Genomic DNA, 14134 nt, shown 5'->3' with positions numbered 1-14134 from the left:
GCACATAAGTTACAAAGTTTAAAAAAAATTAACCTCATTGCTAATATGGCGAGATTATATTCTCATGCAATAATTGATGTAATGTAGAATGTAGGTTAGACTTAGAGGTTGGGCAGCTCCAAAGATAAACAAGAGGTCTATAGTACCCAAACCCTAAATCATGATTAACAAGAAAGCTTTATAGCAGAAATAAAGTTCAGCAAATACCTGACAGGAATGTCTTACAGTTCCCAGGCTTTAATGCAATGTTGGTCTAAATGCTCAAATCTTTGAGCAGAATAGACCTCACAATCACAAAGTATATGTCGTGAAGACTTCTCAAGATAATCGACATAGAGAATCATATTCATTACCCATTATGTATAGGTGTGTCCTGAGGGTGCAGTGTCCTGTGAGAAGACCAATGATCCTCCTCAAACTGTCCCTGTTTAACTTAAGAAACTCTTTTTAACACACAATAGGACAGTCACGATTTAGCTTGTCTCTGACCATCCGTATTGCGCCATTGTTCATGGGCAATTTTGCCATAGAGCTTAAATGTAGATGCCCTGAATGATGTGGGAGAGATTCTCAAAGCTGCACCCAGAAAATCGCACTGGAGCGAGCCCATGCTGCTTCACCAGCCGACTCATTTCCAAGAATGCCTATATGTTCAGGTGTATGTATACCTTGTTATGAGTAGAAAGGTCACAGAGGACTGAGAAGCACTCCCACTCTATTGAAGAAGTGAATTTACACCCGATAGGAGAGCAGCCTGACTGTCAGAACAGATATGGATAGGTTTATTTAGAAGCATAGACCTCAACCTGAAAAACAGTGGCACAACTACCTAGAGGAAAGAGGAGTTTGTACCATTATTGGAGAAGTAAATTCCTGCCCCAGATTTAAGACCAAACCTAGAACCATTGCTGTACCATACTAGACATTTGCCTTTAAGCATTCACCTCTAAAAGGAAAATGGATCTTGAAGGGCTTATGAAAAGCATATCTTAGTGACATATAATCACTATGCATAATAAAAGAGGGAATATCCAACACCTGCGAAACAAGGTGGCCCCATGACAAATGCTTAGAATATTTCTTTCTTAAGCCAAGGTACATAAGACGTTTAATACCAGTCTGAGCTTCAGCTTCAATGCATCGATTCAACGGGAGATGCCGTGGGAGTGGTACTGAGACAGCCAGACAAAGCTACACAGACCATTCTTTGATATAATGTAGAATGTAGGTTATCATTCACTATTGCTCAGGTAAAAAAAAAGAAGTTTGCTGAATATAAAGGAAAACACAGAAAAGTTTGACTCTGCACTGGTGTTAAAAATTTCAGTGAGGCAAAAAAAGAGAAACCTGGCTCTAGGAGTGGATTACCAGATTTAAAAAAAAAAAAATCTGATTTAAGCGATAGCGAACAAGGAGTGGAGCCTTCTAGAGTATACAAATCAAGGAATGCAGTTCCGCAGTTTTTGGCCTCGTGAAATTTCAGGATTGGCAAGTCTCAATTAAGCATTCCATTCAAACTTAGAATTAAAATAATAAGTTCTAGCTGACAACAGAGAGAAGTATGAAAAAACAAAGAGTTTATAAAAGAGATATTTAATCTTTTTACGTACTTACTTTAAATTATTGATAACAGAATGTCTCTTGAAATAAAAAAACCGATTCTGACAAATAGGGGTGAGAAAATTTATTAAATCTAGGTTTCTTTCTAGAAAAACAAAAGTTCTTAATTTACACAACTCTTGTCAGGCCAGTCTTGACATATGCTTCTAAAGTTTCGACAATGACAAACATTAACATTATTTTATGTTTTCTTTTCCTGAGGGAAATATTTTCTAAAATTATGATAATTTCTTTGTTGATTATATTGTCAATTTCATCATAATGCTTCCTTGGACGGAACTGAAGAAACCATGCAGTTTCATATGGCTAACTTTCTAGTTCATTTTTTAATGATATCTTTGGTCCATCATTTTCAGTCTCTACTTTTTCAGAGAGTTTGCTTTCATTTCCATCCTCGTTGCTCAATATTTTGATAAAATTTTTAATTTTTCTTTCATCCAGTCCCAAATATTTATTATTATTATTTTAATAATTAATTTATTTGAGTTAGTTGCGCTTTGAAAATTCAAAAATATTGTTGGGAGTTTATTCCCACATCATCAACCAAATACTGCAAAAACTGCTTTTATCCATTCTTCTCTGTTAAATGTGGAAAATTATTTGATCCAGATATCAATAAAGCAATTAAATATTAAAGAATTGTTTTAGTTCCTGAATTTCGATCTTGTGGGATTGAGTTAATAATCCTGCAGAATTGTGATGTGCATTAGTCGGTGCGGAATCCCCGATATCTGGATTGCATTCCCTAATGCAAATAAAAGGTAAAAGTAGAAGAGAAGAAGGAAAGGAAAAGTATAAAAAATATTTAATTTTCCAGAAAAAAAAGAAAATTCAGTAAAACACACCTCTTTACCCTTGAAAACTCTTTAATTGAAGCATCTTTAAAAGTTTTGCACACTTGCATAAAGCATAAGATACAGTAAACACAAGTTTACAAATAAAAACAATTGTGCTACTAATGTACACAGCCTTGTATTTAAAATCTATTTACACTAATATACATGAGTCAAGCATGTCTCTCATTTGTAAAACGAGAAATGTTTGAAAATGCTAAAACCATTTTATTAAATGGTGAGTTCTATAAAATGTCAATTTAAAAAAAAAAAATCAGAATTAAATTTATATTAATTCAGAAGTACACCACTTTTTCAACAAATATTTTTTAGACAATATTTACATATGTACAATGATATTTTTTAACTGTATATCTTTTCTGTTTTGAACAAATGAGATCATGTGCAATACAAAGCGAAAAACTCATACTTCAAATAATATATACAAGTTTCATTTAAAGAAAAAGCAATTCTTTATTTTTTCTTCTCCAAATTCATATCCATGTTTACGTAGTATTCAAGTTTTTTATCTAAAGAATTCATTAAATATATTATAAATTCAATTACAGATCCCATGTGTTAACTTAAATGAGCAATTTTATTTAAATACACAAGCAAATGTAACAAAAACCTATTTGATGAGTAAAACAATGTAAACTCATGTCTAAAACTTAATCTTTGAAAAATATTCTTTAGAAGTAAATCAACAAATTTTGTGAACAATATATTTAACTAATATATTATGCATAATTTTTTTATATAAAGTAATATTTAAGATAAAATACAAAAAATATATATATTTACGTTGGTATACTATCATATAAAAGTGTGGAATGAGGAAAAACATGCCATGACAACAAATAGGAAAAGAAATGAAATTTGTTAAACTGAATTTTAGCCACTGAACTGAAGTCTCAAAGCCAAACATTCATACAATTCATTTCTTAGAGTGACAATTAAGAATTTTAGGTTAATCACTAAAATTAATGATTTCTGCAATTAGTAGCGTAGTTTTGGGGTGGAGAACCCCCTCTGAAATTAAGCATTACTTGATTAATGAACTATTGCATGTTAAGAAGGATGTGAAATAGCTTTCCTAACTCATTTTTTGTAATTTAAATGTTTAGATAACTGATAACACCCTTGAACATACATTAAAACTACAGCACAGTCTGCAATTACTACTATATGATAGACATCTGATAAGATTTTTCACTAAAATAGATTTGAAAATATTTAGTTCAATTTTGATTTGAAAAAAAAAGTTATAGAGAACCATCAATTATTTTACTGATTTAAAATTACATATTTTTTAACTGTTTATTTACCCACTTATCACTATTAATATATAGCAGTTAAAAATACAATTATTCTAAAACATTAAAATGTTTGTTCTTATCACTATTGACTATAATGAACACTAATTTTTCCTCCCCCAACAAAGAGGAGGAAAAATGATCAGTTGGTTATAGTTACCATTACCTTTACAAATCAAAAATCTTTTGACACTTGCTTCTATCTTTAGAACATGTACTAAATTTGAATCTAACTATAGACTACCATGGATTTTCCATTAAAAGTTTTTGAGTTGCCATTTTTTTTTCTTTTGTAAAATTAAATCCTATTTACACAACAAAGAAACAAACAAAAAAAATCTCTCAATAAAGCTAGTAAATATATCTTAAACCCAGGGTCGGTTTAAAACTGAAGTAAACACAAAATTTCTTTAAACAGGTTTAGATTATCTCAGTTAGCTGAAGTAATAATTTAATACGTAAAATAATTTAATGAGCTTCTGTTAAAGGATAAAACCTACATGGCCTACTAGTTTATCTTAATCAAATTTAAAATATATTAGACGTGATGATTGATGTTTTGAAATAAAACTGATTTAATAAATATAAAATAAACAATTTTCACAGCTGAAAAAAACTATTAATGATAAAAAAATAATTGCCGATGATTTTAAATTATAGTTTAACAGAAAAGATAACAGTTCCAAATCATTCATTATCTTACAGTATAAGACTATATACTTTGGCACCAAAAGGGCCAATTTTCAATACAAAACACTTGGACGTATGTCCTTTTAGCAGTAGAGTACATATATACAATTTATCTATTGATAGATAATAAAAAATATGTTTAAAATAATTAAACTTAAATAATCTATCTACATATACTCTTCAGATCCAAGAATACTGTTGAATTTGTCAATCAATTACATTGTAAAAAGTCTAGAACACAAACAAAAGATTTGATCAAAATGCTAGAAGAGTTTCTCGACATAGCTTCTTTCTGGTGTTATAATAACGAAATCACAGAAATAGGTCCATATTTTTACAAAACAATATGATGCAACTTTTAGCTTAAGCCTCTTTCATGGCCTTCCACCTGCAAAAAAGGAGTCCCTATTACCACCCTCGATTAATTTTGAAGAGAAAAAAAAAATATTCATGCAAATTTTATAGAATAGGAATTCGAACAGTTTTTCTATTTTATATCAGAACTATTTTAATCAAAAAACTAAAAGTTTGCTTTTTAAACAAATTTAAAGATTTTTTTCTTCTGAAATCTGGTTTTTAATTAGCCATCATAAGTCAAAAAAAATTAAATCTAACGCAAATGTCCATTATATTATATATTTTACATTAAAAATAAGGGTGCACAACCTGCAGCCCACCTGCTAATGAAATCTAACCCTCCACATCACCTGAGTATAAAGAAAAAATTATTCTAATTATTTTTTCTCTTTGAAACATAAAAAAAAGTTGGAAATTTATTGCCCATTCAAGTTATCCGTTTTAAACAAGCTTGAATGCACAACGCGAATGAGATGGAGCAAATAAACTATTTACGTTTGAATGTTCATGTTTGTCTCATAAGTAAGGTGATCTTCAAAGCAAGGAAAAGGGTTCAACCAGATCTGTTTCACAGCAAGCTCTGATTTGTGTATGTTTGAGAAAGGGAAAACCTCTTTGCACGTTTCAGAACTGGTTTTTGTTTATATTATAGAGCAAAAAAAGAACTTTATGACTACGCATTGCCTTTTACTTAGCTACGTCAGAAAATGAAAATTTGACTAGCAAAATTCCACTGCACATATTCCATTGCAAATCCATATAGCTTTAAAAATCCTAATATCTTTTACAACCCTCGAGCATTGAATTGCACATTTTAATAATTACTTTTATACTTGCTTTGCTTATGTTTATTTCAGCGTCAATCCAATTGTTTTATTGGCTATTGTTGCAACTCATTTACATGCAGTATTCAAAGAAAAACCAATATTGTATAATAATATGCGGTATTCGAAAAAAAGTGGATACATATTGTTTTTAACTTTCCTTCTAATTTTTGTAACTTAAAAAACTGTCTAAGAGTTAACATTCATTACTTTCAAAACCATTATTTTCTCCTTATCTTTGTATTTTTTTTCTCAATAAATCTATTTTTTGATAAAAAGGATTTTTTTTTTTTTTTTTTTTAATAAGTAGCAGCTTGGTATTTTGACGAATTTTAATTTTTAAAAGCATTTAATTTTATGCAAATATATTACTAAGCTAACAAACAAAAAGTTTCTAGTGCCAGAAACACTGATGTTTATAAAAAAAAAATTACCATGACTGCCAACAACATGTCTAACTACTCGAGAATGCGGCCCTATGTTCGTCAACCTGCTTTTCAAGTGGCCTAATCACATCATTTGACGCAAAAAGGGCAAATTTCAATAATTTTCTATTTTATGTAATAAAATAGGCAATGTAATTTATTTATATTATTTAATAAACTTTTTTATTTAATAAACTTTTTAATATAATAAACAGTACTAAAAAAGTGAAACCTTTAGTTTTAACAGTATTGGACATTACTTGCAGAAGTTAAGTTTCTCTTTGTTAAATCTAATAATTTTTCACTAAACAAATGGAAGTTAAGAAAAACTTTGGTTAATTAATTAATAATATATATATTCCTAGTGTTATTCACTACGAAAAAATACTTTTCAATGCATACTTTTTTTCTCTTCTGTTAACTTTTTTTTTATCAATCATCATTTATAAGTTCTTCCACTATTTTTTAAACAGGACCAAGCCAGTAAGTGTGAGCTTGAAATATACTGCATGTATGGCAAAACATAAATCTTATTTATTTTCTACATAAAATTCTGATATTTATAAGGAAAAAAAAGAAGGAAAAAGTTTTACAATTCTTTTGTTGTTCGCGATGACTAACTATAAATTTGCATCGTTAAAAATTTATTATTTATGAGATATCATACAATTTATTTTTATTAAAAATACTTTTTTTTTTTTAAATTGAAAATTTTGAATACTTTTTTATTCAAAATAATTAAAATTCAAAAGTGGCGCAAAATGGATTAAAATATAGAATTTAAGTTTCAATGACAAAAGAGCTTAAATGTGCTATAGTTCACAAATCATAAACAGCATCTTGCAAGAAGATTAAACAATATTAAGAACTAAGTTTGACTTGAAAAAAAAATACAGGGGTACCTTGGATCCTTATAATATAAACACTAGCATATAAAAAAAAACACATTCCTACAAGAGCCCGTTGTGGGCCAGACGGGACATACAGGTTAAGGCTCTATTATTTCACAAGCAACTGTATGGTTGTGGCAATGTGGTCAGCACTGCGCACAGACCCCTTTACTTCCCAGATAAGTTGGTACCCATTGATCTGAAGCTGAGTGGGCTTCAAGCCGCCACCGGGGATCGAACCCCAGTTCTTCACAATAACAGTTCTGCGCCTTAACAGCTGAGCCATCGTGGCTCACACAAGCATGTAACACAAGTAACAAAATTATAAAAAAAAAAGAGACTACTCTTCGTATTTAACTTATTTTTAATTATCCCAATGTTAAATGCCAGTAAGTAAACTGAAAAATAAAGAAGCAATTAAATTTGTTAAAAATAATGATACATCTGCCATTCTACAAGTGAAACAGCTTTTAACCATTGAACAAACATAATTCAGCAAAGATAAATAATGTAATATGAAGATTAAATAAAACTCGTAATAATCATTACCTGTTCACTTATGCAATTTAGTGACATTCATATTGGAGTCGGCTGACATAGTAAAAGGGTCGGAAACTTTTCAGCAGTAGTATGGGAAATATAGTAACTATTATCATTGAGAAGTATGCAAAATTCTATACATCTGAATAAATTATTTTGCCCCTATAATGGGCCAAAAATAGTAAAAATTTTATTAAAAATTCAAAAAAATCGTACATGATTTTTTGATCGGTTTGCACTAAGGCTTAAAAATTACCATTTGTTAAAAACAATAGTGACCAAAAGATTTAAGATGCTTCGACTTTTTTGAACTACTCTAATATAAGTAATTTTTGTTATGAGGTTTCCCGTTAATATTGTGTTTTACATTAAATCTATTTTAGCATTAAAAAAATCAAACAAACAAAATGTAATAGTATGCTATAAGCAGTACAAGTGTAATTTTTTGAAGACTGTTTAAAACTTTTTCTTTCTTTTTTTCCCATGTTACAATATGAATAGTGATTCTAATATTCTTGTCTTATAATTTTATTTTAAACTGCAGTATTCAGTTCAAAAGTTAATACTTGAATTATTTTTATTATTGTTTTTTTTTTTTAGTTCAATTTTTTAACATAATAAAACTAAGTAATGTGCTATTCTTTATTTCACAAATGGCTGAATATTTAAAATGTAAATTTGTTACATTAACTAGACAAACTAAAAGTCGAAAATATGATAATAGGTATTAAATGCATGAATTGTTGCATAATTAATTATATTATCTCACCTTGAGTTTTCTGAATATTCTACAGCACGTCGTTTAACACTTTTTTGATAGCCCTCATCATCTCGATCTTGAATAGGACGAGGGGGATTACTCATATCTGAAAAAATATATAAAGTAATTATGCATTAAATGAACTAAGTAAGTAAGATCAGTTAAGAGTGAATAAAAAATATTAATCATAATTAATTTTAATCTTGATTTTATACAAAGTTTCATGAAAACAAAAATTAAATTATCTAACATTCATTATTACACTTTCATTTTAAGAAATATGATTTTAATTGAAAGTACTTGCTCATTTGTATCTGCTGTATCTTAATTATGCTAAAAAATACAGTGATATCTATAACTTAATAAATCATCAACATAATTGCTGTAAAATTGCAGTTAACATGCCTTATAGCAGGTTTAATTTCCATTCTGATAAAGATCTAATCAGTTATTTATCCCTTCAAAGTTTAATAAAATGAGTACAAGTTCACTTCAGAATATATCTGACAATATAAAATCATGTAACAAAAAGCGATTAAAAAATTGTCTACCAATTGCCACTCATTTTGCCAATAATGCATCCATGTGCATTTTATTTTTTTGTTAATTACTTTATCAGGGTGCGTAGCCAAATTATTCAACAAAAAATAAGCACCTTTTAAGAACTTTTCAAGCACTCAAAAAATATTTTTAAGCACTTTAAAAAATATCATAATTTGGCAGGGTGGGAAAGTTTTCAACAATTGACGATTTTATCTTGTTTTAACCGTCATGTCAAAAAAAAACCCTTTTTGGCATTGTTTTTGACAACTGTCAAAAACCATGAAATTTGGAATCATGCAAAACGAATGGCGTTTTCATATGCTACAGACTGACAAAACGCCGAAATAGATTGGGGTTGAGTGAATTGTGAAAACGCTGAATAAAACAATGTGAACGGTGTCTTTTCGCATAATTCGAAGCGAAAATCAACACGATAAAGAAAAAATCTCATTTTGAAAGAGGGAATATCAAGCACTTTTTAAGAACACCTTTAAGGGCTTTTAAAAAAACGAAAAAAAGCACCTTTAAGCTCTTTTTAAAAACGCTATGCACCCTATTTATTTTATGTTTGCTTCTTAAAACCTTTCTTTATCTTAGAATGTAATCTTGTAATGTTTATCACATTTTGAGAAATGCTTTAAAATATATGCCTCGCGATGCTTTATGCTTTAAAATAAATGCCTTATTAAAATAAATGCTTTGAGAAATGCTTTAAAATAAATGCCTTAAAAAATGATTAATATCAATCATTTTTTAAATTGTTTAAAATTTCGAAAAAGTGGCCGTTGATCAAAATGCTACAACTGCTATGTGGCCAGTTTTGCTCTATAACTGAGGGTTATGCCAGGGCACCACAAACCGTCACTAGAAAAAGAATTAAGCAGGAATAAGCATTGACATTCTCACCCACATTAAAATGTTATGTTATTCCTGAACCACATTCAGAGTCAGCAATGTCACCCAAGACCAACAGTTTTACGGAAACAGAGATGTGCACAGCTTTGACTAGGACAGACTTTAATTAATCAGCATATTTACTTACACTGACAACTTTTACTTGCATGATATGACTATAAAAACTACGCAAGAACAAGCAAATTTTTATCAACGGTTGCATAGAATTGTATTGAAGCTGGGTTAGTGTGTTCTTACCCACATATAAGTATAAATAGTGACGTGCAAATGTCGCTGGGAATGCATAAATAGTTTGAAAAAAATATTTGCTAATTTCCAAGGGCTTTGTTTGATTTTAGAGAAGCATTTTGTTTTTATTTAATAATTTAATCGAACTGAATTTTGAACTCCTACACAAACAATCAATTGCTTTAAACTAATTATAAATTTTAATTATTTACTAGCAAATGATTTTATTGTTCAAAATAAGAAAAAAATACTTTCGACAATCTTTGAAATGTACATAAATTCGTCTTATAAAGAAAAACTTGCAAATTTTTAACTTCCTGTGAACTTTATTGCAAGATTTTATTGTGCAAGATTTTCATTATATTCTTCATTGACATCTCTTATATACATTATATTCTTCATTCATTCATTACAGATTGTTAGATATACATATATATTTATGTACCAATACACCTGATTACAAATGAACGGTTACAAATGAAGGGAACATAATCTGAAGATGACAAAATAAAACAACAAAAAATCCCTAAATCAAAATTGACTATTACCTATTAAAAAGAAACTTTTTTTTGACAGGTAATTTTAACTGCATTTATATTACAAATAACAATATTGCACTCGGTTAATTTTTTTAATTAAGTCTTTCATACTATAAACCTATAACTTCGTTCTTAATTTAGAAAATCAATTTTAATCCCAATTTAGTTTTATTTATCAACAAACAAGGTTTAAAACTATTCAAGGAAATTTATAAGTTAAAACACTTTTAAAATTGTTGAATTATTTGCAACATTAATATTTTTACATATATAGTTTTGCTTTATAAATGAAAACTAGAAAGTATATTTTTGTTTAAAAGGTGTACATTTTACATTACAAAAAAATACTACATTTAAAAATATAAATAATTATTTTTTAGTTCTAAGAATAAAAACTTCTTTGTAGTTAAAAAGGAGAGAGAGAGAGAGAGAATATAACACCACTTACTAGCACCCCGGTAATGGCTCAGCTGCTGATAAACTTGCTTCATCCGTTCTAAATTAATATGACTAACATCCTGATGATTGACAATTGGCATAGGATAATCTTTGCCAATAACACATTTGGCAGCATGTTGAACTTTTTCTGGAGCAATCCATGGTTCATGAATAAATTTTGTAGGGAAATTTTTTAAAACAGGCAAATACCTCCTAATACACACAAAAGGAAAAAAATTAATACAAGAAATAAAGCATAAGTTCAGCATTAAGTTATTAGTATCGTGAATAAATGGGGAACATTGAAACCTAGAAAAACATAATTTGCAAAAAACGAGTTTAAGAAATTGGTAATAAATAAATAAAAACTAAATAAATTTAAAAACAATTATGTCCTGAAATGAAGCACAATGCATCTGTCACTCAAGTATAATTTGAAATAAAAAATCCCCATAAACCAGTAAAATAAAAATAAAACAGTTATTCCTTTGATTGAATAACCAATAGCTCTTCTATACTTTCTGAGAAAAATTTGCATGCTATTAATTTTTCCTAAGAAGTAGAAGAAAGTATTCAGCTTCTCCCCTTGCACAAGCACATTTTAATTTCTATGGGGATATAGACAACATGTTCAGAACTGTCTTGTGGTAAGACATTTGACCAGGGAATCCACAATTCTAGAATCTTCTAGCCTCAAAGAACAGAAAAGAAACTATTGTAAATCAAACACAAAAAAAGTGTTGTATTTTTAATATTGAAATTAAAAGCAAAAATTTTTAGTCGTTTCAATTATCAAACTCTAGAAAATTTTCTCGAGAGGGCCCTCAATAATAGTTTTATAGCTTTTAGCGACCTCACACCAGAAAACTACTTTATTAGAACTTGAAAATAAAATATAAGTATCTATATTAAACCAGTTGTTTACTTTTGAATTATAGATTTTTTTTAAATATGTGGTCCCACATTTCTAGGGACTAGATATAAGACATACTGATTAGAAAAATTAAATATTGATAATAAAATAATTGCAAAATTATTAATAATAAAATAATTAAATAACAAATTTAAGCTATTAAATTTTATTAATAATTGAAAGTGGGATGAGACTGGATATGCCGATTTTAGCAAAATTTCTACATTTTAGTAAACAATCACTCTACTAGGAAAAAAAAGGCTGCTATATTGGTGTGCTTTTGTAGTTGAATTCATGGCATCTGTGTAAGTTTGTTGTTCTGTGTTAATTCTCTAATGTTCTTTTGGTTTTAAACTATCCTTATTGGTTATTACAGAAGCTGATCTTATTACATTATTATCTTTTTAGCTGATCTTATTACATATTTACTAAGAAGAAACAAGAAAGATTGAGTCTAGTAGTAGCACGATTCTTTTTCCTTTTTATAACCTCTGCTCTCAAGGTAAGATAATGTGATGATTTATATCTAACAACATTTGCTAACTAAATCTTATTCATTTCATTTTTACATTATTCTTCGGTTGTTTTTACATTTGACATCAAGAGTCAAATGCGAGTTGATAAAATGATGATCTCGAGAGAGATAAATTGTGTTTTATTGTGAGATAAATTGACAACAATATATAAATACTCCCGAAAAAACTATAATTGCTTTTGAACAAATTTAAATTAATTTGTGTCAAGTTAATAACTGAAAATGGCCCTTTCAACACGTCAAATTTCAACTGTGTAAACAAATCCAACATACTTCTTTTTTTTACTTAAAATTTAACAGTTGATAAAATTATTGAGATAATTATCAAATCTTAAATTATCGAATTTTTGTACATTACTCTACATCTTCGTAGTTTTAAGTAATATAGATTTTGCATAGCAAAGTAAAATGCAACGTAAAACAAACAAGTGAAAAAAATGTGCAAAAAAACAACAACTAAAAAGCATAATAACTTTTAAACAAAATCCGCCTGCCTCATTTTTTCATGCAAGTTTAAGCGCTAATAATTCTTAAGCTAGTTGTCGAATTCTAAATTTTTTTTCCATTGTACTCCATGTACATTTTTTTCTACACCTTTCTAATTTCAAGTTTATTTCAAGTCTTACTAAATGAAAAATATTTCAGGATAAAATTCAGTTTAATTGTTCATTAGAGAATCAGATAATAAAAAAAACCTACCTTATGTAATCTCCATTAGGGTCAGCTTTTCTGCCAAACCTAATAGGACAATATAGATGAAAGAATTGCTGAAAAAATGAACTGCAAGAAAGCCACATCCAAGAGCCTGCATTGACACTCCAATCAGCATCCAGCAGCAACTCATCAAATACCTTCAAGTATTAACACAATTTTTAGGTATTTAGATTTATGATATACTAGCATGTGTACAGTAAATAATCAATGATTCAACATTAGCAATCATGCACAAAACAGAAAGGCACAAGCCAGAAAAACTAAAAAAGCCAAAAAATTACAATATCCTTTAATAATTATTTAGATTTATAACATTTTTAAAATTGATTTCTTGGTAACTATTCACCTTCAATTTTGCAATACAAAATTACATTTTTTAAAATGATGTAAAAATTTGCATAATTTAGAATAAAAAAATTTTTCCACCTAATATTAAATAAAAAAAAGATAATTAATTATTACGAATTATTTTCCGCATGTAATTATCTTTGGATAAGCGAATAATTGATTGCAATTTTTTTTAAAAATTTAATTAAAAAATTATCAAAATATGGTGAAATAAGAAAAAAGTAAAATTAACACTACGGGGATCAAACTTTTGACTACTCTCTTAGGGAGTCGATATTAATAATGCTAAAACTGACCTTTTTTATGTACCTTTTCTAAGAAACTGCTTGTGATATCGCTGTGAAGTTTTTTGGGAAAATTTGAGATTGTATCAGTTGTATACTGGGATAATTTTTTTACGTTAACAGGAATACTTTTTGAATTATGAAAGATTTTTGATATAACTTTTTACAAAATTAAAAGTTTTCAGTTCATAATAAAAAATAAAAAAATTTCGCCAAAGATATATATAAACAGTTATCACAGTTTAAACATGTATATGTAAATATTCTGCGAAAAAAATTGAAGCGATATCTTGTTTAGATGTTAAGAAAAAGTACACTGAAAAAGATCAGTTTTAGCATAATTGGTATGTGCCCTACCGACTCCGTTTAACCAAACTATTGAGACCATATTTCCTAGATTGTAAATATTTTGTGGATCAGAC

At 28.4% G+C, this 14134-nt stretch overlaps 1 protein-coding gene across 3 annotated transcripts in view; it reads right to left on the bottom strand.

Moving 5' to 3' along the window:
* Nucleotides 1–14134, bottom strand: part of LOC107445904 (cryptochrome-1) — a 44211-nt gene that overhangs the window by 3197 nt on the left and 26880 nt on the right. For 2 of the 3 annotated variants that reach the window (XM_087165881.1, XM_087165880.1), the window contains exons 9-11: nucleotides 13066–13217; nucleotides 10929–11131; nucleotides 8265–8361 (exon numbers count right to left, since the gene is read on the bottom strand). In XM_087165881.1, the coding sequence (XP_087022007.1) occupies nucleotides 8265–8361; nucleotides 10929–11131; nucleotides 13066–13217 (452 nt within the window). Of the gene's footprint in view, nucleotides 1–2468; nucleotides 4848–8264; nucleotides 8362–10928; nucleotides 11132–13065; nucleotides 13218–14134 lie in introns of those variants that run through there. The other variant, XM_016060395.4, reaches the window with a different exon arrangement.

The sequence above is a fragment of the Parasteatoda tepidariorum genome, chromosome 6 (assembly GCF_982258835.1).
Source record: "Parasteatoda tepidariorum strain Cologne lab strain chromosome 6, Ptep-v5.0, whole genome shotgun sequence".
In the NCBI taxonomy this organism is placed as follows: Eukaryota; Metazoa; Arthropoda; class Arachnida; order Araneae; family Theridiidae; genus Parasteatoda; species Parasteatoda tepidariorum.
Note: the sequence above shows the minus strand (reverse complement) of the source record. Positions and strands in the feature narration are given on the sequence as shown.